This window comes from Corapipo altera, unplaced genomic scaffold (assembly GCF_003945725.1).
Source record: "Corapipo altera isolate COAL_440 unplaced genomic scaffold, ASM394572v1 44, whole genome shotgun sequence".
NCBI lineage: Eukaryota > Metazoa > Chordata > Aves > Passeriformes > Pipridae > Corapipo > Corapipo altera.
This window is the reverse complement of record NW_020884880.1, coordinates 10,948,282-10,974,541: the sequence shown is the minus strand read 5'-3', so window position 1 is coordinate 10,974,541 and position 26,260 is coordinate 10,948,282. Positions and strand designations below refer to the sequence as shown.

Below are 26,260 nucleotides of genomic sequence, written 5' to 3'. Positions count from 1 at the left end.
GCGCTCTCGCCTCCTTTGTGAGGGGCGGGCGCGGTCCCGCCCCGCGCGCGGTGCCGGGCGCAGACGGAGCGGCCGCGGCGGCGCCATTTTGCGGCGGTGCGGGAGGCGCGGGCGGGAGGCGGCGGTGGTGCCGGTAATAGCGGCAATAGCGGTAACGGCGGCGATAATAGCGGCCGTGGGTGCTGCTGCTGCTAATCGGGACTAGCGTCCCCCGTTCGCCGCAGCCCCGTGGCCAGGACTCTGCCGACATGAGCGACGTGGAGGAGAACAACTTCGAGGGGAGGGTGAGTAGCCGCCCCTGCGCGGGCCGTGCTGAGGGGGGGTCCGGGCCCGGGGGCGGGGGGTGGGGGCGCTCGGCGTCCTCCGGCCCGGCGGGGGTGGGGACAGCGCAGCTTGGCTCTAAAATGGCTCCTTCAGGCGCCTGAGGTTCGCCTGGGCCGTGGGTGACGGCCCGCGTCCCCCTCCGCTCTCCCCTTTTCTCCGACACACGCTGGCTTGTCCCGTCGCCCCAATGGGCTGCGGGCCCCGGGCCCCGGTGCTGCGGATCGGCCCCTGCCCGCCAGTGCAGGTTGTTTCTGTGAGAACGACGCTGCTGTAGCCCCCGGGGTTTCTGCCCGCTGCTGTTTCCCTCCCGCGATCCCGAGCCGCCCTGTTGCCCGCCGGGCCCGCGGGTCGCTGCTCTGCCCTGCCCCTCCCCGTCCCCGCTTCCCGGGCCGCGGCCGGGCAGCCGAGGCCTCCTCCCGCCCGAAAGAGGAGGGACCCCGCGTCCTTTTGTGCGAGGTGCGCTGCTTCCCCTGGCTGCAGGAGCGGCCTCTGTCCGGGCCCCCTCCGGCCATCGGGGAGGTCCGGCTGTCGCTGTTAAACCAGTGAAACTCATCGATCGCGCAGCTGGAGGGCTTCCGACGAGCTGCTGTGGCTTTGTAACCTCGTTAGGACTGTGTCTTTTTCCTCTAATGGCTGCAGGTGTTCACGTACACGTGTGACAGGTCCCTACTATGTTCATTGTTTTGTGGGTTTTTCTTAGGGTTGATCGAGGCAAGCAGAAATTAGAAACTGCTTGAAACGGGAGTAAAATGTGTGCTCAAGTCCTCCTCCATCCCCATTTACTTTTTTAAAGAAACTTGCAGAGATTTTTTTGTGTTTTGATTCTCTAGAGGAACACCTGAGCATCCTTTTGGTGACTCTTTTTGATGAACCAGTGACAGTAGCTTTGCAGTTATATATAGTTACTGTCTGGAGAAACAAGCAATGAAATTTTGGAAGAACAGTGTCACATTCCAATAATTATTTTTACACGAGTGTTGTTGCCCTTTTTATGGTGTTAGTTAAAAAAAAAAAATAAATTCCATAGGCCGAAAGTTCTTTACCTGGCTGTGCAATGACTGCTGCTGCTTCCTCGGGGAGGTGAACAAAACCTGTTCTTGTGTTGATTGCTTGGACAAAAGGTGGCTGTATAGCTAAGATCTATTCAGGTAAATAAACTAATCTCTGAAGGGGAAACAACTAAGTCTCAGAAAGTTAAGCAACGAATATACTTAGTTGGGGGGGTTGTTTGGTTGTTTTTTTTTTTTGTTTTTTATTATTACTTCAATCTCCTATTTTGCAACCAATATTTATATTTTTAAGAATTATTTTCTTGTCTGTATTCCCACTGGGGGTTATTGTTAGGAAATAATTATGTTAGGTTAATATCCAGAACATTTATATTGGGTTCCTTGATGGATCTGTTGTTTGTATTACAAAGCTGCTATAGCTTTGCCCTTTCAATATTTCTTCACACTGCCTCCTGCCAAAGATAGAAGTAAAATAATGTTTTCAGAGTATGCAAAGTCTGAAAAGTCCTACGTAGCAGTTTCTGTGACTGCTGTTTATTAGTTGTTGGGGTTTTTCTTTCTTTTTTTTGTGGTGGAAAATTTATATGTTGGAAAGAGCTGCTGACTGTGTCGAGTCTTTGTTTGGAAAACTTCTCTTTTTGCTCCATAACACTGAGATTTCTCAGTAAGTCTGACATGTGCCAGTGTCTTGTCTGTTGGTGTTTTTTATAATTGAACGTAATGGTAGGTACTTGAGTAGTTTGTAATTTGGGGGAGTTGTGCTTCTATTAAAGTACCTTTGTAAACTTTTTTTTTTCTTCAGTAATACTTTTTTGTTGTGATGCTACTAAAATACTTGAAATAAGAAATTTCATTTCAGAGTAATGTTTTACATTTAATTTCCACTGAAAGTGCCCACAGGCATAAAATTAAGCATGTGCAACTTTGAGGCTGTAGTGTTTAGTCTGCTGTTCCCAGTTGGATAGGACTCTTATCATGCACTGAATATCCTGGTGCTTCAGTTTGCTCCATGCAGGCACGGGAACCTGAGAGTAAAGCAAAAAATTTCACTGGGAGAAAGAACTGCAGAAACCAGAAAAAAACTTCGTAAAGAACCTATTTTCCTGGAAATCAGCAAAATAAGAGTTCTGAGTACCCTTTCAGTTCTTCCACCCCCCTCACGCTTAAATACTGACTAGTGTGATGTGCTTTTAAAAAACTAAATGCCAAAGGAGTAAGGGGGCTTTAAGTTTAGTTTATGCCCTTTTATGTTTTACCTGTGTAGGTGCACATTGTCCCAAAACACTTCAATGGAAGTTGAGTATGATCAGGATTTTTTTTTTTAAAAAGCTTATTTTATCAGCATTAAGATATTGTCCACATATGTGCTTTGCCTCTAATTTATTATTTTTAAATCATAATGTTAATTAATCTGACCAGGAAATTGAAAATAATTATGGAAATAACTTGTCAATGAAATTGCTTAATTTGCACTATTTAAAAACTTTCATTTCTAAAGTATTGGGTAAAATCATTGTAGAGCTTTTTTTCCTTCTCTAGCTTACTCATTTCTTTATTAAATTCCTTTTTTAAGCAAATGTTAATCAAATATGCTCATATTAATCAACATCTACTCTGTTTTTGTGTCATTTTGTTTCAACTTCAGCAAGTTCTCTATTAAGAATGTGGCTGGTTGAACAGAAGAAATCCCCCTCCTCAAGCATGATGATTTAATGGAAAGAAATTGACAGAAGAAATAAAAATATAGTGGATGTGCTAGAGCTAAGTTTGTGGACATTAAGAGTAAAAAAAGATTTTAAGTAGTGCTTGTTATCCAGTGACTTGGTTTTGGAAAAGTCAAAGTATTTTATCACCATTTAATGCTTTTGGTGAGGAAGTTAGACAAACGATGCTTTTTTTTTTTCTTTTATTGTTGTCAGGTGACAGGCAACTCTTATTTCCTTTCATATTTGTCAGTATTTTAAATAGGGTGTTGTTTATTTAGTGTGTGTTCTGTGGTACAACTTAACATGTTTCCCAGAGCAGCCAACAAGAGGGAGTCTAAACAAATCTGCACTTCAGTAGCTCCACATGAAACTTGGATTAGTTTTTTTTGAGCTTCTGATAACATTCGAATCTTAAAGGTTTAGTACTTTTGTACCAGTATTAATGTGCTGTTGGTCTAAATAGATACAATTTTTTATCAGAACAAAGGTTGAACTCCCATTTTATAACTGTGTATTGGTTCTGTTCCTTCCTTCTAATGAGCTGTCTCCTGCTCTGTGCAGAACGTTACAGTGAGCTAAACAGTGAAAACTAATAAAGCACTTCAAGAAATGTATGACTTTGCATGTCAGCCATCTTGTTGAAGGAAGTATGCATAATTCCTAGGTCTGTGAGCAGCTTTTGGGTTAGTTTAGCTGTGAAAGTGCCTTATATTTTCTTCATGAAGCTTGTATGCAAAATACTTAACTACCTGTGGAATTACGTAACTGATCAACTTTGAGATAATTTCTTTGCCAAAAAAAACCCAAACAAACGGTGCGGGGGTCGGGCTCGTTTAGCTGTTGTATTCCACCTCTCCTGAAGTGGCAGTGTGCCACCTCTGAGCAAAGGAAGGGTATTGCTTTCCATACCTTTTGAAACACAGGCACAATGTGTGCTTATGCTCGGGGGTTCTGTGTTCACTTGGAGAGTGCTGTGATCACCCTGTGGTGTCTGATGACCAGTGTGGGAAACAAGAGTTTTTCTGAAAGTCAGGGGGTTATTTTTCTTTTAATTTTTTTGTTTGTTTGTTTTAATCGAGCTTAATAAATTCTAGGTTGTTCTGGACCATGTCAGCTGGGAAGACTGCTCTTTTTGAAAACAAATTCTTTTTACCATCTTCCGTGTGTGGTAACGGAGTGACTACGGAAGGCTCCCTGAAGAGGTGTATTTTCAAGCCTCAGTGAGAAGATCAACTTGTAATTTCAAAAAGTTTATTACTGAAGCCTTTTTTTTCCCCCCTTTTTCATAAAGAGGAACACTGAGAAATGCATAAAGTTTACTTATTTCGGTAACTTTTAAAATATACATGTCTTCAAGGTAGCAAAACTTATGAGTTGCTTTTTATACAGGAGTTTGTTATGTATACTATTATAATATTTATAGACGAATAGCTACTTAAGGGATCAGTTTTGTTTTATTATAGAGTAACAGGGCATAGTATGAAGCAAAAAGGATTTAACTTCTCTTGTAAATTTCAGGGAAAGTTGGGAGATTGCTTCAAAACTGTTAAAAATGTCAGCTTATCTTTTCTCATAAGTGAGATGTCACTAACTTGACAGTTTTATCTAGTGAACGTAGGCTGCTGCTAAATTCCTTTTTCTTTTTTTCTAACATTAGAAAAAAATGTCCCCTTAGAGATTGACTTCGTTTTTCCTTTTTTTTTTGGTTTGGATAGGATTTTTCAGTGGGATTTTCGGAAACTCTGGACTATCGTTTTACTGGCTCAGTGGTATTGCTAGACTGCTTGTCCTGTCCTTTTTTCACCCCGTGTGTATTTCCTCTCAAGAGGGCCAAATGAATTTCATTTGACATTTCTGTGTGGTTTAATGGGTTTTTTTTCCTTTCCATTTCATTTCCCGTGCTTTGTTAGAGAAAGCTGAGTTTAAACTTATTTCATTCTTTTTATTTAGCATCTTGCTCTAAATTTTGATACCTTTCAGTCATACTCTGAAATGGTAAGGTGTGAGGTAAGGCATGACAGAAGTTCAGGACAGAAGAGCAGTGTAAAAGAATAGGTCTTGGTGGTTTGGTTTTTTGTTTGCTTGGGGTTTTTCATGGGGGACGGGAGCAGGTTGTTATTTTGGTTTTTTGTTGTGGTTGCCTCCCCCATGTTCTTTATCATATCTTCTCTTGGTGAGTGAAAACTGAAAGAAGACTTCTGAAAGACTTCTGTAATTCTACTCTGTGTGAAAGTGTTGTAAATGCTTTTAAAATAGTAATTATATTGGAAAGTAGGAATTATTTTGAAGGATGCAAGGAAGATAAGTGATAGAATTTAGGTCAGTTAAACAGCTGTGCCAGTATGGATGAAGTAAATGGACATGGCTGATGTCTTGCTCAGGTGGATCCTCAAAAGTTGTTGATAGTTCTTCAGTGACTGGTTTTATGTGATCATGAGGTAATGGGGAGAGATCTTTTCCACTTCATTTTGTGATTATTTCTGGAAAGAGAGAAGGCGGCAAGGATTAAAAATACTCTTCAATGCTCTCTTTAAGTGCTTCTAAATGCTCCTCTTATCAGTAACTGAAGCTGCTACCTTGGATTTTGTGTTTGTCTACAATAACTTCTTTGGCCCCAAGTTCCAATTCTTGGTGAATCATTAATCCCATTTCCTGGTGTGTATCTTATTCTGAAGAAGCACCCTGTTACAACTGAGTTGGGGTTTTTTTTCTATAGCTATTACTTCAGGTGAGGGGTTGGTATGGTTTTTGTTTGGTTTTGTTAGGGTTTTTTTGGGGGTTGTGTGGTTGGCTTTTTTGGGTGTGGGGGAAGTGTTATTGACAGATGTAGCATTTGTTTTGAAAGGGAAGCCTGATATTACAAGTATTACAAAGTTAGCTGTTGCTTCTACTCCTGCAGGCAGTAGTGACAGCAGATCTAGGTGGTTTGACATGGTGGCAGTGGCCAGTCAGTCATTTGGCCGTTAAATGACTGAGGATCTTCAGAGCAGAAAGATAAGAAAGTGCTGAGGATCCAGAGTGCAGTATTTAGTTTCTGTGGTAATGATGGAGCTAAGATCCGAATGTCTAGGTTGCTTAAGGACTAGTACAGAACTGAGAGACTTTAGTGCTTTGGATAGTAGAGGTGTCTGTTTTCTCATGTTGAAGATAATATAGAATGTTAAATATTTTTGTCATTCATATTGCAGAATGGATATAAATTGTTCATGAAGAACAGTTGCTTTGGTATAGACTAAGATAAAGCTTACTAATTGTTTCATTATAGTAGGAAGTAGAGGAAGAAAATTCTCTAAAATCTTCCTCTGTGACTCCTTGGAGCTCTGAGTCTCTTAATCCCTGCCTGTAGTCTTTCTCATACGAATCTTATTAGGTACTTTTTCAGCATCATCCTTAAGTCCTTAAATTCTTGCAGGTTACTGTGATTCCGTTTGTCTCTCCTTTTGAAGCTTTGTAGGAGGTATAACTAGATGATCTGTGCTGCAGCAGAAGATGAGATGTAATTGCTTGCCAATGACAGGCACAACGTGCAACTGCTATCAGGTAGCTTCTCTTCAGCTGCAGTTTACATCTGCAGTTATTTGGTTGAGGAAGCTTGAAATATGTAGGAATTTAGGCTGTTGCCTGTGTCACTCCAGTTTTGAGGTTGTATGTTTGTTGGTGCAGCCCCTAAGGGTCTTAAACAGTTCCAAGAGGACTTGATGTACATTAAATGATGTCATATTTGGTTTTGGCAACGTTATACAGATTTGCTGTCATAACTGATATTAAAAAAACTCTACAGGTGGTAATCCTTAGGTGCTTCAGGTGAATAGTTAAGAACACTAAGCTGACTTGTACATTGTATGGTATTTTTAGCACCTCCCAACACTTCTAAGCTGTGCAGTGTCTAGGGAGTGAGGTGGGGGGTGATGGGTTGCTTTTGTCCAGGCTTTCAGAGTTCTTGTTCAGGAATTGATTTCAAATGTAAAAGATATGGGCAGTGCAATGTCCTCATGAAGAAGGGCCATCTGAGGAGGCTTTTTATTGAAGGGTGTTTTGTAAATATGCTGTCACTTTGAATGGTTTTCTGTATTGCTGGTCAGTTTTACTGGGGGGGGAAGCAGAAATAATTCCCAGAGAAATTGGCAATTGTTGCAAGGGATGAAGTATAAAGGAAAGAATTTAGGAAGCTATTAAACATTGAAGAATACAAAACCAGAGGAGAGATGATGAAAAATCATGTTACTGGTTCTAAAACAAAATTATTTTATCATGAACAGTGGCTTTCAAATGTAAAAACACTAAATAAAATTTGGTAATATTTCAATGAGTGTACATAATTTTTTCAGAGAAAGTAATGTAATTAGCTTCACAGATAGCCATCTTAATAAGGGTAACTATTGTGCAGACCTGATTATATGGTTCACCTGTCACAGCCAAGCATTGAATTTGGCCTTCATTGTTGAAGTTTGGCAGGCCTGTCATCCCAATAGGTGACATTCTCCATGTGTCCCTTGTCCTTTTCATTGAGGTAAAAGGGAATGGTAGTGTGGCCGTAGTACTTGTTACTGGGGAGTTCTCAATTCCGTTTCTGGTGGACTTTTTGTCTTGAAATATGAGGACAGCATCCTTTGAAAAGAATTTCAGTCCAAAGTTCTGAAGAATTTTAACTGCAAGGGAAAATGCAAATCTGGACATGGGTAGAGTAAGAAATAAATTGAGAAAAACACTGTGAGGACAGGCAGGAGGAGAAATAATGCAGATAAACATGAAATGTAACACCTGTGGGAGGGGAACTTGCTATGCATTTTTTCATTAAGCATTTTGCACGCTTTTGTGGACTTACAGATTTTTATAGCATACTATTCTGCAGGGGATTTTATAGCTAAGCTCCCTAGAAATGCTGTGCACTATAAAATGTGAGGAAATCCTAACCTGCTCTTTGTTTGCTTGTTTTCCTAGTTTTTCTCTTGTGTGCCTTACCATGCAAGAAAAAAAAAAAACCCTCCTGTCTTTACTTGTATTGGATTGATTTAATTATACTATTCTACGTCTTAGTTTATATGGATTATATAAGGAAAACAGGATAACAATGAGGAAGAAAAAGTAGGAAGAATAATAATTTATGTTGCTTATGCCTGTGTGCATGTATTGTGCAAGTAAGTATGTACATAGATAGGTTTTGACTGGAAACCTTTGGCCATTCTGTTGAACTGATAGTGTCTTAGTAATCTGTAGGAGTAAAATTTGGGATGTTCAATATTGAGAAGTACATAGCTATTATTTTAGGGGGGGGAATCAGTGATATCAATACTTCAGTATATTGTGCTAATTAGTTTTTAGTGTATCTATGTATCTTTAAAAAAAGTCTGAGGGGAGGAGGGTAGCTTTGCAAATACAGTAAAACACTGAGAACTCAGTAAGCTCATTGTTAGAACGTAGACACTTATACAGTTTTAAAGATATTTTAAAAAAATTGTTTTATAAAATAGTTTCTTGCACTTTACCTGCTGGCTTTTCAATTTGATAGATAACATCTGAACTCCAGCAGAGTTTTATAATCCCCACGTGCTTAAATATACTAAATGTTCTTTTTCCATTAAGGTTAATGTTCGTGAAGAAATTGAAGAGTTTTTTCCAAGAATGTGGAAGATAAATCAAGATAAAAGAAGGCTAATGAAAAGTATTAAAGATCAGAAAATTAAAATTGAATGGGGGAAAAAATTGAACAGAAGATTGGTCAGATAGAAGCACTTGAATATTTTTTTAAGGCTATAATGAATTGTTTGAATTGGGGAAGAATACACGAAGTATGAAAAATGAAAAACTCAATGAAGAATGAAGAAAAGTAGAAAGCAAGAGTGAAGTAGAATTAAAAGAATCTGGAAGAATGAATGGGTCCTAGGTTAAGTAAATGTATGGTTTATGTTCCAGTGTCTGTATGATCAAGTTGTAGATGAATTTGCATGATTACTTAGTTAATAGAGAATTGGTGATCTGGTTCAAGCAGGGACCTGTTTGAGGAAAGCATACAATATTAACAGTGGGTTAGCAAAATGAAATTTGTTTTGGAGGGTATTGCCTAACCATTTGTTTTTCAGGAGCAATCAATATAATAGAATTACTGTACTTTAAATGTTAGGAGTTAGGCATTTATGCAACCAATACCATTTTTAATACTGTCTTTTTTGTTAGGAGTCTCGCTCCCAGTCAAAATCTCCAGCTGGGAGTCCTGCTCGTGTAAAATCGGAGAGCAGGTCAGGATCTCGCAGTCCATCGAGGGCTTCCAAACATTCTGAATCGCACTCGAGGTCAAGATCAAAATCAAGGTATATCCAGAAAATTATCTGTGTCAACTCAGTGTTACTGGTGTTCTTTTGGTAGATTGAGATTTCTTTTCTCCTGTTGTAAAAATTGTAAAGCTTCTGGGGTTATGTTAAATTTGCCTGTTTGTGCTGCTCCTAGATGGACGAAGTTGGGGAAAGATTTCATGGGTATGACTGGAGAAAGTGCTGTAAATAGAAGGACTAATGTAGAAATCGTAACTAAAATTTGTAGGCTTGTCTCTTCCAAAAGAGAGAGGGGATTGCATCTCAATTCTGTAAAGGTCCTCCCTCCTCCCCCTAAAATCTTTCGTGGGGGAATTTTTGTGTGGACCTTTCTTTTAGGAGGGAAAAAAGAAGTTCAGTGAGAACTGTAGTAAGGGTAGTCAGGGCTAGATAAAAAAAGAGTAGGCTCTCTAACTGTTGGAAATATTGGAAAGCACTTGTTGGGGATGTTCTTGACATTCCTTCATTGGAGGCTTTAAAAACATAATCAAAAACTACATCTTAAATCGGTTGTAAATAGGTTCTTGATTTATGAGAGCTCTAAGATTGAAATTCATTTTTCGATACTGTGTATCTTTCTCTGCCCTTTTCTGCTCCAAGTCTCTGTGAGCAAAGGTGAAGCTTTATAGCTCTTGGTTCTGACAGAGCTTGTTTGGAACAGAAGAGATATGTCTGTCTTTTTTTCCTCTAATGTGTCATAAATATTATCTGGCTTATACTGCCAGTCTTCTTTATTCCCTTGCACCATCATATGGATGAAAACAAGGGAGAGCTACCAAATCTTTCTCTCATCAACAAAGAGAGAAACTGGAAAACAGCATTTGTAGCTCTGGAGGGGGAAGAGGAATTGCCTAGTGTTATGTTGTTCCTCCTCCCCGGTTTTTGGGAGAGATCAGTAACCCATCTTCTTTATACACTTCATACTAGGGCAGCTGAAAAAGAGTTGCTGTGCTCTGAATTCCCAAAGTTCAGGCTAATGTTATAGTTTCTCTTATTGCAGTGTTTAGCCAGATAACTACCTGTTTAAAACTGAGCTTATTGTTGGCAAGATGTGTGCAAAGAAATGCTTGAGGAGTTAAGCAGGTGTTTAGGGTTTTTTGGTCTGGAGTAGTTTTCATCCCTAGTTGAACTTCATTTGTAGATATTGCAGCAGTATAGTGCTGCCAGATCTTTCAGTTTTTCAGTCAAAACAGTACTTTACAATGTGGCATATCTGGCTTCTGTATCATTGTGCAAATATTAGTTACATAAGCAGCCAAGCTGGTAAAAGTTTAAACTTTGAAATGCCTGAAATATAATCCTTAGTGTATGCCAGAAGTACTTTCACAGAGTTAAAAATGGTGCTGCTACCGAGCAGATTGTTAAGAGGTCCGTGCAATCTTTAGATGTGCAAGGTAGAAAAAGCTTAATGATTTCAATTGTAGAGAACTTCTAAAAAAAAGGTTTTTGTCTAGGAAATTCAAGGCTTACAGTTCAGTACATTATGTGCATGTGACCTAACTAACAGCTTTCTTTCTGTTGAAGATCCAGGTCCAGAAGGCATTCGCACAGACGTTACACTCGGTCCAGATCCCATTCTCATTCCCATAGGAGACGTTCTCGAAGCAGATCGTACACCCCAGAGTACCGTCGTCGAAGGAGCCGTAGTCATTCTCCTATGTCCAACAGGAGAAGGCACACTGGCAGCAGAGTATGTTCATCAAGGCTGAGTTTAAAAAAATTGCTGCTTATCCAGGTTACCTGCAGGCTGAGTTTGATCTGCTGGCTTGTCACTGGAGGATACGGGAATTGGGTGGGAGTGGGGGGTATGTGTGGAGCAGTCTCTGTCCTTACAGCTGGGCACTTATTTCTTGGGTCTGTGACTGGCAGGGAAGTTGTAGAAATTCATTGAAAAACATTCCATTGCAAGTCAGTATGTGCAGATATAGTGACATCTGCTTCCATCAGCTCTAGAAGTTGAACCCTTCTGCTTTTTTTTTTTTTTTTTACAGTACCAAGTAGATACACCCCTCACAAAAATGAGACCTTTTCTGTGTGAGCTTGCAACCTGACAGTATTGATAAGATTGACTAGAGCACCCAAAGAAGGAGATTCCCAAGTGTTTATTTGCCTATAACATAGAGCACATTATGTTGAAAGTTGCTTGTGATTTTATACCTCTGATTATTTAACTTGGTATATCTTGAAGTAAAGCCCTGTGTTATTAGGCAATACATAAATCTTAATAAACTAGAAAAATATACAGTTACCAAAAGGTTCAGTAAGCTTTTCAAAATGTAAACGAGAAGTGTCTCCGTGTGGGCAGGAGGAAGTATAGCTACACCAACCAAAAGTTAAGATACTGATCTTATGTCATTCTGAAGAGATTTCTCCCAGTGTCCTTTGTAATCGCAGAATGGTCGGGCTTGGATAGGTCCTCTGGAAGTCATCTTGTCTGACCCATCTGCTAAAGCAGGTTCACCTAGAGCGGGCTGCACAGGATCACATTCAGGTGGATTTTCATTAGGAGACTCTGCAGCCTCTCTCTGGTCAGCATGATCCAGTACTCAGTCACCCTCAAAGAAGTTTTTCTTCATATTCAGGTGGAACTTCCCATGTTTCAGTTTGTGCTCATTGCCCCTTGTCCTGTTGCTGGGCACCACTGAAAAGAGTCTGACCCTGTCTTTGTGACACCCTCCCTTGAGATATTTGTATGTGTTGATAAGATCCCCTCTCAGTCATCTCCAGGCTGAACAGGCCCAGCTCTCTGAGCCTTTCTTCATAAGAGGTGCTCCAGTCCCCTAATCTTCATAGCCCTCCACTCCAGCAGTTTCTTGTCTAATCCATAGCTTCTGGTTTCCCGTGACTTCAGGCTGATGTAAATGAGTGCTGTTGAACACAGCTCAGTGTTTTCCTCGCTGAGGGCAGTGGTACTTTTCTCATCCAACAAGTTTTAATATGGTTTAGTCTTCAGATTTTTTTATTAATTTTGTCAAAAAGCATATAGTTTTTTTGCAGGCTTACCCACGTGAAGCGTATCACCAGGAGCAGGTGATACCAATGTGAGGGAGCAGGCAAAAGCATGTGGAAAAGGGCAAGACTCCAGTAGTGTTACCATGTAGTGGCTTAAGCTTTTTGTGGATTGTTACCGGCCTCTCATCACAATGTAGTAAATATTAATCTAATGTCTTTAAAAATTGGCAGAAATAACTGAACTTCAAATGGGTTAACAGTTCTTCTGGTGAAAGGTGGAAGAATCCGCTTTACTACTTCAGGAAATACCAGGATGTTTTACTCTGTGAAGAAGTCTTTCTGCCTTGGAAATGACTTTGTGAAACACCAAAATTGTTCTCACAGTGAATTTCACATTAATTCTAAGGATTCTGAGAATTCTAAGGACTAGTTCTAGTAGCGTCAAAATGAAACTCAAGTCAGATTTGGAATCCCCTAAATAGCAAGGTCCTAAAGATACCAGGAGAATTGATAGCAATTTTCTTCTGATCTTGTAAAGAGAGCTTGCATACTGTGTTGATGGGAGGCAGTACAAAAACCTAATATAAAAGCTACCTTTTGGTCCTCCACAGTCAGTTTAGTCCTTCCAGTGGTAATGTAGCCATCAGTTGTAGCTCAGGGTGTGCAAACTGATCTTAGTACTTCTCTTGTCTCAGAAAAAGTAATAGGGTTTTTAAATGTAAGGGGGTTGCTAAAAAAAGGGCAAAAGGTATGGACTGTGTGGAGAGACTTCTCCAAACAATGATTTAAAAGACAGATTTCATTAGACTCCCAAGAGTTCAGTAAAAAAATTGGTATAGGTGCCAATGCCACTGAATTATCAGATATGTTTTTACTCCATGTTTCAATCTATCTAAACCTGTATAATTAAAACTTTTAAATTACAAACTGCCAGGTTTTGGTGTGCTCTTCAGCTGTAATAAGGAATTGCAGAGGATTCGTGTCTTAAAATAAAAGTTTGAACTTTGACAAATGGAAAGAAAGGAACATGAAATATATGAGTAGTTTGGGCATCTTATTTTCACAATAGACTCCTGAACAAAAGCGCTGAAAAGAACATGACAGAAGATCTAAGCCTGTTCACTCTTTGAATCAGACTGAAAGGCAAACTCTGGGGCATAAATTACTGTGCATTGATGGCTTTGAAAATTTGAAAGTGAAATACAAATTTCAGGTGTGTCAACTTGCAGTTATTATTTGGGCAGAAACATTAAATCCCCGTGCTTGTTGCTGCTGTTTTAAATTGCTACATCTGGTATAACAGGTGCCAGAAGCTTAAGTGAAAAAAGTGCTTAATTTTTATTAAAGTAATCTTATGGTGGAATTGGCATTAGATGAACTCTGTGACATATAGAGAAATATAAAGGAGAAATTTTACCTTGTACAATTACGTATTTGACTTTGTTTAGTTGAAGTGAAATAAATAAATAAATAAATAAGGATGCGTTCTTTTGGATTACAGTTTCACAGAACTGGCCTTCAACACTTGTTTTTTCTCTAGATGAAAGAACCAGGTGACTTTCATCCCGTTTACAAGTGGGAAAATAAACTTTCAAATGTAAATATTGACTTTCAGTATAGTTGGATAGGAAACGTTGAGGGGGAGGAAGTTTTGGTAGAAGCTAAATTATAATTCAGTTGTCTGTTCTTAGGAGCTCAGGTGCATTTGGTGTGTGCAGCTGGAGGCAGTGTGCACTCTTTAGTACCAGTGGTGACCATGCAGAAAGGCTGAAGGTGGGAGTTCAGGCTGGCAGACCTGTTCTTAGCACAGATTTGTGTGTTGTGTCTGCAACCTGTTGGCAATTTGAGTATGAAATAGTAATAAAATGGATTCTTATTAATCTATAGCTTCTCTGTAATCAGAATGCTTAATTTTTGTGAACTCAGATTTTCACCAACAGGAGTAGTTTGTCTGGGTCTTTTTTCTGAAATAAAAACTGTTGAAAGTGGTTGCCTTTTTGAAAATATCCTGCAATGAAGTGTTAAGCTTTATAATACCGTATGTTTAGTTTTCTTCAGATTAATGGTTTTATCATTGCTAAATTTTTACATGAGAATATATAACTTCTTTAATATAAATTTAATTGGAGTTGAACATTTGTCTTACCAGGCTAATCCAGATCCCAATACCTGTCTTGGAGTGTTTGGCCTCAGTTTGTATACCACTGAGAGGGACTTGCGTGAAGTCTTCTCCCGTTATGGACCTTTGACTGGTGTCAATGTGGTTTATGATCAACGGACTGGACGATCAAGAGGATTTGCTTTTGTTTATTTTGAGAGAATTGACGATTCTAAAGAGGTACATTCATGCTTCATTACTTTTTACAGGTGTGCTCTTTATGCATTGTCATCAGGAATTCTCCATTAAAAAAAAGAAACATGGTTTTGAGTGTGTGTTCATTAGCAGGTTCTCATAGTGAGATCAATTGAAAATACTTTGTTCAAGCAATATGGCACCTATAAACAGATCAGGCATTTTAGTTCAGTGTTCTAATGTTTGAGCAAATTTTAAGTAGGAGCTGGTTGTATTGAATCACCAGTGAGCATTGGACTTTGATTTTAGTCTGCTACTTTAAAATGAAAATAAATCTTTGTGTAGCTTCTATATCTGTAGTATTTTTGAAACGTTTTAGAAGTTAACTTTCAAAATTAGTTTTCTGTATCAAAATTCTGGAGATTCTCTTTGCATTTTCTTCTCTAAAAGTGTGTTATGCATTTGAAAAACAATGAGGTTTGTCTTGAAATGTGCCTTGGTCAATGGCTTTGCTGATTATGCAGATGAGTATTTACAACTAGACTCGGTTGTTAGTATTATTGATTTGTAAGGAAAGAATCAAAGAATATGAGCAGCGCCCTATATATTATGACTCACCACAATAAGCAGTATTTTTTTTATCCCTGTGAAGATACTGTGAACCTTACTACATTTACTGAAAGTTGGAGATGAAATTGCTATTAACAGCAAAGATATACCCTAAAAAAAAAACGTCTTTAATCCTGCATTGGGGGATTATCTTTTTCTTTCAGGCAGACTTAGTCATAGACTTCATCTTGTTTATGGATTAATAGGCTTGGGCGGATGTTTCAGATTTGCTGTTTGATTCCCTTTGTATTTGATAAGTTTCTTCATCGGGAGATATTAAACAATAAATAGGACTCCTCTCATAAATCACTTAGCATCACAGGGAGGGAGGAGTATGACAGCTGTGGATCCCTCTAGCAGGAACTGAAAAATGAGAACATTGATGCTAGTTGATGATATTTTAATGAAAAAAACCCGTTTTGTGAATTACGTGATTGACGTATACTCAGTTCTCGCCTTTGATTTCTGGTATGATCCAGCTGAGAATCAGTTTGTAGGAAGAGTAGGTGTAGATGTGTATATGTGTGGTTGTTGCAGGATATAGGGGTGAGTAAAAGGACACAAAACTTTAGTGTTCCTTCTGTATTTTCCCACTTTCACTTGGAAGGTTGAGAGAGGTTAATAGGGTTGGATAGCTGTATACCTCCATCTGTCTTTAATGGCTTACTTGCTTCTAACTTTTAGCCTGGTATTTCTTTGCACTGTGAGTTTGGTGGGGTTTTGTAAAAATGACTGTTCTGTAGACTATTTGAAGTCCAAAATACTTGCAGAGTATTTCTTGTCATATTCGTGTCCCAGTCTTGTCTGTTGTACAGTTTCATATGTCTTTAGAAGTAGGTTTTTTTTCCTGGTTGCCATGGACAGTGGTCATGCATGACACCCTGCATTTCTTAAAATGTTCCGTGTAAATAGCATGAAGTAATTTGTTCAGTATAAAGCTGTTTTGGCAGATGCTACAAAACTGGAATGCAAAGAAAAAAAAATGGGATGTTATTTGCATTCAAAAGTACAGAAAAAGATTAGCACCTTAAGCAGGAACTGAAATAGTTTGGAATGTAATTAGACCAAATTTTTCTCCCCAATGGGCTAGTGCATGAAGAAATGGAAAGGATGCAAACTCTCCCAACATCTGGAACTCAGATAACTGAAATACTTTGGCAAAAAGGACAGCAGAAAAACTCATTTATTTGACTTATTTCACGGGCCTTGAGGACAGATAAGTGACAGCTGGTGTAGAAAAAGGGCAGATATATAGATGTAAGGTAGGTGTGAAACTCTGTGACAGGCCCTGTAGTAGAACCCTGAAGAATGTGAAGCAATTCTCTATGTGGAAGATACTTCAAGTCTGAAAAGCTGAAAGTATACTTAAAAGCAATGACACTTGAATTACTTTTGTTCTGAGTAAATAACTTTGTCTTAAAAATAATAATTAAAAAAATCTAACCAACCAAAAACAATAACAAAACCCAAACCAAATTCCCCAACACCCCAAATATCCTAATAAGGAGAAGAGATGTCAAACTAAATTCCAACCCTTTTAAAGATAGGTGGATTAACAAGAGTGGAACTTTACAGAAAAATTAGAATTTTTCATAATCTTCACTGTTGTCCTTTAGGAGAGGTAACAGAGGGAAGCCTCTCAGCAGACTTGCTCTGAAGCACTGGCAATACTAAAATTTGGCACCAAATTAATTCTCAGTAGTTACGTTTAAACTTTCATAATCTGTTTTAAGATAGGTCAGTGTCAGTTATGCAGGGATTGTGTTGCAGCTGAAATCCCTCAAGATCTTTGTCATCCCTGGTTACTTTTACAAACTGGATCAGTTATTGAACTGGTTAAAATGTTGCTGTGGGTCAAGATTCTGAAACCAAGTGGTGCAGTTTGTAGTTCCATATGGTAGTAAAAACTTTTTAAGTTGTCAACTAGCTTGATACTTCACAGCGTCCTAAAAACACCAAAGCGGGGCAGTTTTAAAGTTTATTTTTACTGTAACTGGTTTAAAATTTCAGACACTGTAGCAGCCTTGTTGGCAATTTATGATCACCTTGATTGTAAAGAGGAGCAGAGGCTCAGCTTTAGATAACTCCTAGATAGAGCAGCTGTCAGAGCATCACAGTAGCCTCAGTCGTTCCACTTTAACAGAACAGGATTTTTCAATGCGGTTTTCAATGCGTGTGCCCAATCCAGGAGATTTCTTGTGGAATCTCTTCTCTGCTGTTTGAAGCTCTACTGAGGTTGAGATGAAACCTTATGATCAGACAGAAGGTTCGTTTTCCATCGAATGTCTCTTATTGCAGTGGTCTAGTGTTTGCAAGATAGCACGTGACCGAATTGTTAGGTTCTGAAGGCGCTTGCAGACGCTGCCCTTAGTGCAAAGTGTGATGGCAAACAAGAAATGTTGAGGGCTGATAGATGTCTAGAAAACATCTGATGGATGTCTGGTGGTTGCGTAGAAAACCTGAGTTTTTGCTGTGCCAATGTTCTTGTCTGTGAGCTTGTTCAAAGCCTATTTGAAAAGCTTATGTTGCTATCTAGGTTTCTTTTAGAAAAAGGGTTATTCTCTGTTATGGCTGTAGTGGGTTTCATTTTTTTTATGAAGTTACGTTTTACTTTTTCTAAAAAAAAATACGTAAGTAATATTTGGTATGCTTTTTTGCCTTGGGTATTGCAGTGTCTTATATTGGCCACTCTTCTACCAAGTCTTCAGAACTGTGTGTGCAAAGTTGTGCAAAGGACAAGATGTGTAAATGTTTGCTGAAGACTTGCTTCTCAAAATCTTTCTTACATAGTTCTCAGTGTTGGCAACACTGACATGGAGCCGGTGTTGTAATGTTGGTTTGCAGTATTTTCACTATATTATAAAGGATATTCACCTGCCCATCACATTAGGATTTTCTTCCTGTGTTAGAGGATCACAAACTTCTATGTATAGGATGAGAAAAAAATAAAAGTTATGGGGGGGGAATTGGTTGTGTCAGGGTTAACAATAAGTCGAGAAGATCATGAGTGAAAAGTGAAAAGTGTTGGCTGTTCTAGGACATGATTCTTACTACAGTTACCAGAGATTCCATATGCCACTAACCAGCTCTTCACTAACTCAGAATAAGAAGTGTTAGTTGTTTAAACTGAGGCTACTGTCTGTAGGAGGAACTCATCTGAGAAGCATCAGCTACAGCAGCTGTTCTGATTTCTGGTGCTGGTTCCTTGGTGTTGACTATCTTTCAGAACTGCTTTCTCAAATAGTGTTCATTAGCAATCAAGACAAACTATTAACATAATTCAGTTGCCAAAGACCAGAATAATAACAGAGTTTATCACTTTGATTTGCAAAACATTTAATCTGTGGTGGAAGCAGACCAGCTTAAAACCATCACTATTGAGCAAAACTGCCACAGTTTGTTGAAGAAATGCTGTCAGTGTTGTTTGTGGTATCAAAAAGGACCCTTGATATACCAGAAAAGAACACAAGAAGTTCTCAAATGTTTGGAATTAAAATGTTACAGAGTTCTGGATCCCAGACTTCAGAATGTAAATGGACTGTTGTTCGAAGTTGAAATGGACACTCAAATTCAGCTTGGCAGGGTGCAGCAAGTGTAAAAAGCTGTGTTTCCTTATTTTTTTTTTCATCCCATCAGATTTTTTTTCCCCACAGAATTTCCTTTCAGTTGTCCTTGTTAAATCCAGACCTGGACCAGTGTCCAGAATCGGGGGGGGGGGGGGAAACCTAGTCTGTCGAGTCTTTCATCCCTTTCTGTACCTGTGATATAGAGAAGATGTTTTTATCAATGGTATTAAACACAGGACAGAAAGGACTTCCAGTAAAAAAAACCAAACAGGAAACCCCCAAAACCACAGCAAACAGGAAAAAAAAACAAACAAAAACCAAAACAAAAAACAACTACAAAAAGACAGTATCTTATATAGTTATTTTTAAATTGTGGAAATATTTTGAAAATAAGTCACAACATGAATTGCTCGTTTGACTGTTGAAGTGTATTCAGTCTGTATGTTGCAAACTTTGTAGTGATGTCAAGTTATTGAAGTAATTAAAGCAGTTAAATGCAGTTGAAATGAAAATTCTATGATCTTTTGTACATTATGAATGTTATTTTGAACTCCCCTAGTGTAAAGTGACTGTGACATCAGCTCTGCCAAGTCAGATTCTCTCCTTCCCTTCTCCTTTTTTCCTCCCCACGCCCTTCCTTCCAGTGACCACGGTACAGGTTGCAGAAATTTCCCCATGTTTCCATGTCCAAGCTGCTCTTTGTGGCATTATCCAGATTGAAAGATTATATATTGGTTTTGGTGGATTGTTGATTGTTTAACTAATACTAGTCACCTGTGTAAGTTCATGCATATACTTAAATGTATCCAAACTTGTTCTACTCTACCTCAATGCTAATGCATTTAGAAAACATCACATACTGTAATAAATATCAAATGAAATTGAAGTCTTTGTTAAATTTAATGCTTTCTTTCTAACTTTTGAGCCACAGGAGACCATGATGCTGTAGTTTGGGAACTGCTTATTTTTTTAAACTAACACCGTACAGATAATAAGTTTTGTTATTATGGATAGTCTTCTGAAAGTTTAAAACTGCAAATCTTTGAAAATGCAATCTAAGATTGTATTATTACCTTTGCCATTCCCAATCCTAATACTGTTTTCTGACTGCAAACATACAGATGTGTATTCTGGCCTACAAAATGAATTTTTTCCATAAAATTTGCTACCAGAATTTATAGTGCATGTTTATAGGAATGCTTTTGCAAAAGCCACGCGAGTATTTTTAACAACATTGAGATATTTGGAAAAGAATCCAGATTCTAATAAAAATTGATTGTTGACAGTTAAAGACTCCTAAGAGGGTACTGTGTGTCTTAAACTCCAATATAATTTGATTTTTCTTTTTAAAAAGCTTCACTTGATGGTCTTAAATAATATTTGAGAATGTCTTCTGCATTGTTAGAGAGAATGTGCATTTTTTTTTTCCCTTTAACACTTAATGTTTTCAACACAGCAGTCATGCATACCCACAAACAGCAAGAAAAGCAAACTGAAATTTCTTTTGAATAGACATGAAATAAAACTGTAAAATCCAAAATTTTAATGGAAACTCTTTTAACTTACAATAAAGCACAGAAATGCCAGTAATTAAAATCATCGATATATTTTTACAGCCTTCTCACAAAATAAATACTGTTGTATCACTTACCTGAACCCAGCTATTCAAATAGGGCTTTTGGTCATATTGCAGCAGTCCTTACCTAATAATGTCATCTTAAGTACTTTATGTCAAATACCTGAGATGTGCACACTAAGAGTGGTACAGAGAATTTGGCAACATCTTTGGAAGGAATTTCCATTTGCTAATCACTGAGTGTGAGTGATCCATACTATTAATTATTGTTGGATTTATAATGGCTTATTGTAGGTTTTGGCTTTTCTGCATTTGGGGAATGCAGTCACAACTGTAAAAGGCTTTGTTATATTTGTATATCTATTAAAGATTTTGTTTATTTTAATATTTTTAATCAGCAGTTATTCTTGACAACTGCTGAAGCCTAAGAAAAATAAAGCTTTAATATTGGGTAGGGCATTAGACATGATGACTAGGGTGTTGGGAGTTCCATGCAGACTGGTAACTATGAACTAATCTTCATCCACTGAAATGTAACACCTTACTTGGTATTTCTAAAACAAACTATCAGCTCTCAAAATTAACTCTTTGTCTTTCTTGTTGGTATGTTGCTCTTCTCTGTACTGCTTCCTCTGTCGAAGAACTCATCCTCTTGAAGAGGTGCTTGTTAGTTTAACTAAATAAGACATATGCCAGATGTTCTGTATTGAGGTGGCTTCTTGTTAGCTAAGCTTATTATTTTGCAAGTTGTTATTGGACTTAAAAATTCCATGAAGCAGAAAATTTCTTAACAGGTTAGCTTGTGTATTGCTGCATTTCCAGAAGGATGCTTTTCATCATGAAGTTAATTTTTCAGCCAGGTATTTGCAGCCTTCATTTTTGATTTGTGCACACAGACTTTCTTAGGATGTGTGAACAGATTTATTTTAATTTAATTCATCCTTGTGGAACGAGACTTTTAAAAAAAAAATTAAGGCTAGAAAAGTAAAAGCTGAGGAGCATGTTTTTAGTCACAAAACGTACCTGAGTGTATGTTAAAAGATTAGAAATTGCAGTTGGCTAAATGTAGTTGCAGTATTGTATGGAACAGAACTCACTAGGTGGCGATATAGTATAGATACAAACAGTATTATTAAAATACAAACTCGGTGTAGTTAAATAGATTAGTGGTCCTTCAGTCACTTCCAATTTGAGTACATCAGTTAAATCATGAGGGTGTCAGATTTTTGTATCTCCTCCGTAACTTGTATATATATTCAGTAAGATTCTTGTTAGAGTTGCAAATAAGTAAATTTCTGAATAGTAGTTTCATTAAAAAAAAAAAGAAAAAAGCTCTGCTTAGAGGTACCTTCATGTTTTGTGGCTGGGTGTTGGTTTTCTGCAGATAAAAACAGCAAAGTGGTCGTGTTCTTTAACTCAAAATTGTAACAGTGTCTTTCTTGCACACACGAGAAATTAAAATAATATATGTTGGACTAATTGCTATGCTTAGCATCGAGAAGTAAAGGGTGTGTACTAGTATTTCAGAGATCCTGGAGCAGCTAATAAAAGCTATTAAAATTTGAAAAGCAAATTTTTAAAAATCCTTTTAAGTCCAGCGTTAACACTTAAATTTATTGGTATGGGGGTTTTTGGGGTTTGGTGCTTTAAGTTACTGTTGCATGAATATAATTCTCAAAAGTATGCTGTGCTCCTTTGAAAAACTTATTTTCATGATTTTGAGTTTGTGAAAGGCCATTGTATTGACTCTCAAAGAGTGGAGAATCGGGCTAGAACACCCAGGGAGTGTGTGCAGGGGCTGCAGGCGGGTCTGAAGGCACAGGCTTCTCGAGCGCAGACCCTTCTGTGTATCGCTTTAGTGAGCTGCTATTGTGAGAGGGAGTGGGGAGGAAGGTTGTAATTAGGTATCCATGTAGGCTGAACCCGCCATTTTACTAAGCTCTGCTGAAGTAGGTCCTTGTAAGGGAGATGGCAGGAGGCTGGGAGAGCATGAAATGGCAGCCGACTAGCAGTAATCCGGCCATATGCACCCTACAGGAAGCCACTGTTTCACACGGCTTTTGAATCTGCCCGTCCCCTCTGGGTTAGAGGCGGCGGTAGGAAAGGTGCAGTTTTTAGAAAAAAGCTGTTTTGACTTTCAATTTAACTTCCTGATGGATAGAAGACAAAGTCTAGGGAAAGTGACTGTTAGTAGTTAGCACTGTGCTCTCTTAAGAAGGGATTGAGTGTCACGTTAGACCGGCACCCCAGTGCGGTCCTGTAACACCACCGGCAAACAGGCCAGGGGACAAGAGATCAGCCATCCACCACAGTGGGGCACTAGTAACCAGTTTAAACAAAACAAGTTCAGGGCTTGCTTTTCTGATAGAAAATAATGTGTTTGTACATAGCCTTCCATATTTACCAGTAGGTTGCAGATTTCACGTCCCTGTTCCTTGTCTCTCCTGTAGGCGATGGAGCATGCAAATGGAATGGAGCTGGATGGCAGGAGGATTCGGGTGGATTACTCGATCACCAAGAGAGCACATACACCCACCCCAGGCATCTACATGGGCAGGCCAACACAGTAAGTTTGATGGATTCAAACTTAATGCTGGAATCTGGTTGAGGAAATAGAGCTACAGATAGTTTTTAAAAAAAATTTAGAGTTACGCCAGTTTGATTTTATCACAAAGTTACTAATACGAAGAATGTGTTACTGTGATTCACATACACTGTTAAATCCTACTGTGGTTTATTGTATCTTTTAAAAATATCTCCTTCAGTTTTTTTTATAAAAATAATATGCAGCATAATCAGTTAATGCACTCAGCCTGCTGAAATACTAAGTTGCCATTTGCCTTTGATTTTGCTGGGAATTAGACTTAAATCCCTCATGATTTTTTGGTGGTTTTTTTATAGGTGTTTTTATTTAAATATTTAATTTGTATATTGTTTCATGGCATAGTATTAAGTGTCAGATTTACTACAAGATGACTTTAAAAAAGCTTTTAAATAATTTAAATCAAGATGAAGAGTAGATATCTAAAGGGGTTTTTTTTACCTTTTCCCCTAATAGCAGTGGAGGAGGTGGCGGCGGTGGAGCTGGTCGTCGCCGGGACTCATATTATGATAGGGGCTATGACAGAGGATATGACAGATATGAAGAATATGACTACAGATACAGGTACTTAATCTTTATTTTATTTCTGTAGGAACAGAGGATTTGTTGGGAAAACTGAAAAGTTAGATGACAAAAAAATGTAGCAATATTCTGCATACATACCTGTTAGGTGTTATAGCCTCATTCCTTTGAGTTTTGTGGGATTAAAGCAGTCATCATCTTCAGTCTTTCTGTAATTTGGTTATTCAGTTGGGCAGGGGGGCTAATTTTGCTACCTGAAGGAGGTTGAGCACGTACTCCATGAATCAAGCGGACAGATAGAAAGGGAACTCATTTTTCCATGCTGTATATAGAACCAGGAACAGCTGATACACACTGCTGTTTAAAAAGGGATTATTTGTAGATGGAATTTTTAATGCTTGACATTTCATAACCATCTTGCTGTTTTGAAAGTTATCTGGTTTCAGGGAATGTTGTTCAACAAGAATTGTAGGCATCTGGAAAAGCACTTCATGTGTTTGCAAGGCTAGTGAGAGTTTATTAAATTCTTTGTCTGGGAATATCTTACAGTTTTAAACACTTCAAATAGAGAAATATAAAAGCATTTGTTAAATAACTGTAAGCCACAGCCAAATAAAGCAGAAATCATTCACACAAGCCAAGTCTTTCAGTGCTAAGGAAATGGTTCTGTTCTGTAGAAGCAATGTGAATAAGGCTTCTTTCATAATGGATGTTGTTTGGTTTCTTTTTTAATTTCCTTTAAAGGAGACGATCACCATCACCTTACTATAGTCGATACCGATCACGATCAAGATCCCGTTCCTATAGTCCGAGTAAGTAAATGCAAGTAAATAAATAGATTCTGGCTGTCATAAACATTGTTGTTATATGAGTTGATCAATGGAAATTCTGAATGTGAAAGCTAAAAAGCTGGGCACAATAAACCTGAGATGATGTGTGTACAGTTAAGTTTATAGTAATTGTGTCATCTTTTGTTTTTTCCAGGGCGCTACTGAAGGTCAGAAGAGTTCCAGTTGAGGACTTGATTTTTAAATACAAAGTTCAGATCTCTAGCTTCCCTACTGCTTTCCCTTCTATCCTCCCTTTCTTGTCCTCTTTCCAGCTCTTTCACAAGTCTTTGGTTCATTTAGAATATACATGTTTTCAGTTGAAGTATTCCTATTTTCCATCCCTCCTTATTGTAATACTCTTAAATATTGTAATTGTTGTAGTTTTTGTGTAGTAAAACATCTTGAGCAAAATGAAATAGAGAACCCAAAGTGCTGATACATTTTGGAAGTCATTCCTATTTGGTTTTTAAAACAGTTACACTCCTGACTAATCAGAAGAGAGCATTGATATTTTTAAAGCGTGCATGTCATGTATTATACACACTCAGATACTTTAACATAAACCTGCATTTCCAAGTAACTTGTTAATCTTTCTGTTAAAATGTTTACCTATTACTTTGATAAACAAGTAATGACTTTGAGCCTTTTCTGTAATGAGAAATTTGCTTAGATAGTCATGAACCAGAGGAAATTTTTTTTTATTATTATTATTTTTTTTTGGTCAAGTAGTTGCTTTGAGAGTAGACTATTTGAGCTAGAGAAAAATTTGGTACTTGACTGACTGGGAGAACAGATCCTTGTACACTCAAAAATTAAGGCTGTGTTTTATAGAAAAAAGTTTCTGGATTGCTACACAGTGGATAACAAATGAAGTTAAAACTGTTGAAATCCTGGGGTTTTCATTGTACTTGGTTGGATATTTCCCCTTAATTGGTGCAGGAGAAAAAATATTTATTGAACATAGCAATTAGTTGTATAATTTGCTGTTCATTAAAAAAAATTACTGACTTTTTGGTATTGCAATAATGATTGAAAAAGTTTTGTTTCCAGTCCTTTTTGGAGTTTTGAAAGTATGGATGGAAAAACCTACAACTACATGTAAACCTTTTTTCTTCCTCAGTAAAAGTTAAGTCCACTGATACATGGTTTCTTGTCTTTTGTTCTGCATTTTGTCACCTTGGAATATAGGTTAAACAAGACTTAATTCTGCTGTATGGGTAATAAAGTCAGCACTTATCTGTCATCTCGGGGGCCCCGTCTTCCCTTAGAATCAGTATGTGGTTATATGGCATGGCTAAGCAGAGTGGGTTGTCCAGCTTTGTCTTGTGCCATCCTTGACACTTGCTGGAGTTATGCTGAGGTGGTTGAAGGAGAGAAACACCACTGACTTTGTTTGGATTTCTGTCAAGTCACTGGTTGAATGTCTGTTAGCACAGCAAAAGGAATAAGACCACAAAGCCCTAACAGCAAAATATCATCCTGATTGTCAGGGAATGCCCCAGAAGAATTGGTCATGATTTTAAGAGAGTGTTTGAAATATAATTGTGTTAATTATTTGAGTGTCAATACCAGGAACTATTAACAGGTAATTAAAAGAAACACACTAGCACACATCCAGCTATTTTAAAAGCTTGATAGAATATGCCAGGAGAAATTGGTGACAAAACAAGTTCTAACTTAATTATCAGAAACACTGTAGTTAAGTCTTCCAACTCTAATGATTTTACTGGTATTTATTGGTGATCCAGACAAATTAGGAAATGTTGGAATTGTTCTCTGTAAACCAAAGTGCCAATATCTCGAGAAAGAGAACTGCAGGTATATTTCATTTTGGTTTTGTTCTTTCAAAACATGGTTAGCCAGTGTGACACCCATTCATGAGAAGAGCTAGAAGGGAGGATTCACGGAACTACAGGCCTGTCAGGCTGACCTTGGTGCCCAGGACAGTTATGGAACAGATCA

The 26,260-nt window shown here is 38.2% G+C and overlaps 1 protein-coding gene across 3 annotated transcripts; it reads left to right on the top strand.

Moving 5' to 3' along the window:
* Positions 1 to 21: 21 nt before the first annotated feature.
* On the top strand, positions 22 to 25,439 carry TRA2A (transformer 2 alpha homolog). Of its 3 annotated transcripts, none has more exons than XM_027639429.1 (8): positions 22 to 284; positions 9,215 to 9,348; positions 10,873 to 11,038; positions 14,450 to 14,638; positions 22,795 to 22,910; positions 23,403 to 23,510; positions 24,213 to 24,280; positions 24,453 to 25,439. In XM_027639429.1, the coding sequence occupies exons 1-8, from the start codon at positions 249 to 251 to the stop codon at positions 24,461 to 24,463; spliced, it is 828 nt and encodes a 275-aa protein (XP_027495230.1). In that variant the 5' UTR covers positions 22 to 248; the 3' UTR covers positions 24,464 to 25,439. The 3 variants fall into 3 exon arrangements, with proteins under 3 accessions (XP_027495230.1, XP_027495232.1, XP_027495231.1); XM_027639431.1 differs by lacking the exon at positions 22 to 284 and adding an exon at positions 1,352 to 1,472; XM_027639430.1 differs by lacking the exon at positions 22 to 284 and adding an exon at positions 8,624 to 8,935.
* Positions 25,440 to 26,260: the final 821 nt, after the last annotated feature.

Excerpts from the sequence above, each read along its gene's own strand:
- TRA2A (XM_027639429.1), top strand. The coding sequence starts at position 249 with ATGAGCGACGTGGAGGAGAACAACTTCGAGGGGAGG. Across the intron at positions 11,039-14,449 it reads GAAGGCACACTGGCAGCAGA|GCTAATCCAGATCCCAATAC; the intron begins GTATGTTCATCA and ends TTGTCTTACCAG. Across the intron at positions 23,511-24,212 it reads GAATATGACTACAGATACAG|GAGACGATCACCATCACCTT; the intron begins GTACTTAATCTT and ends TTTCCTTTAAAG.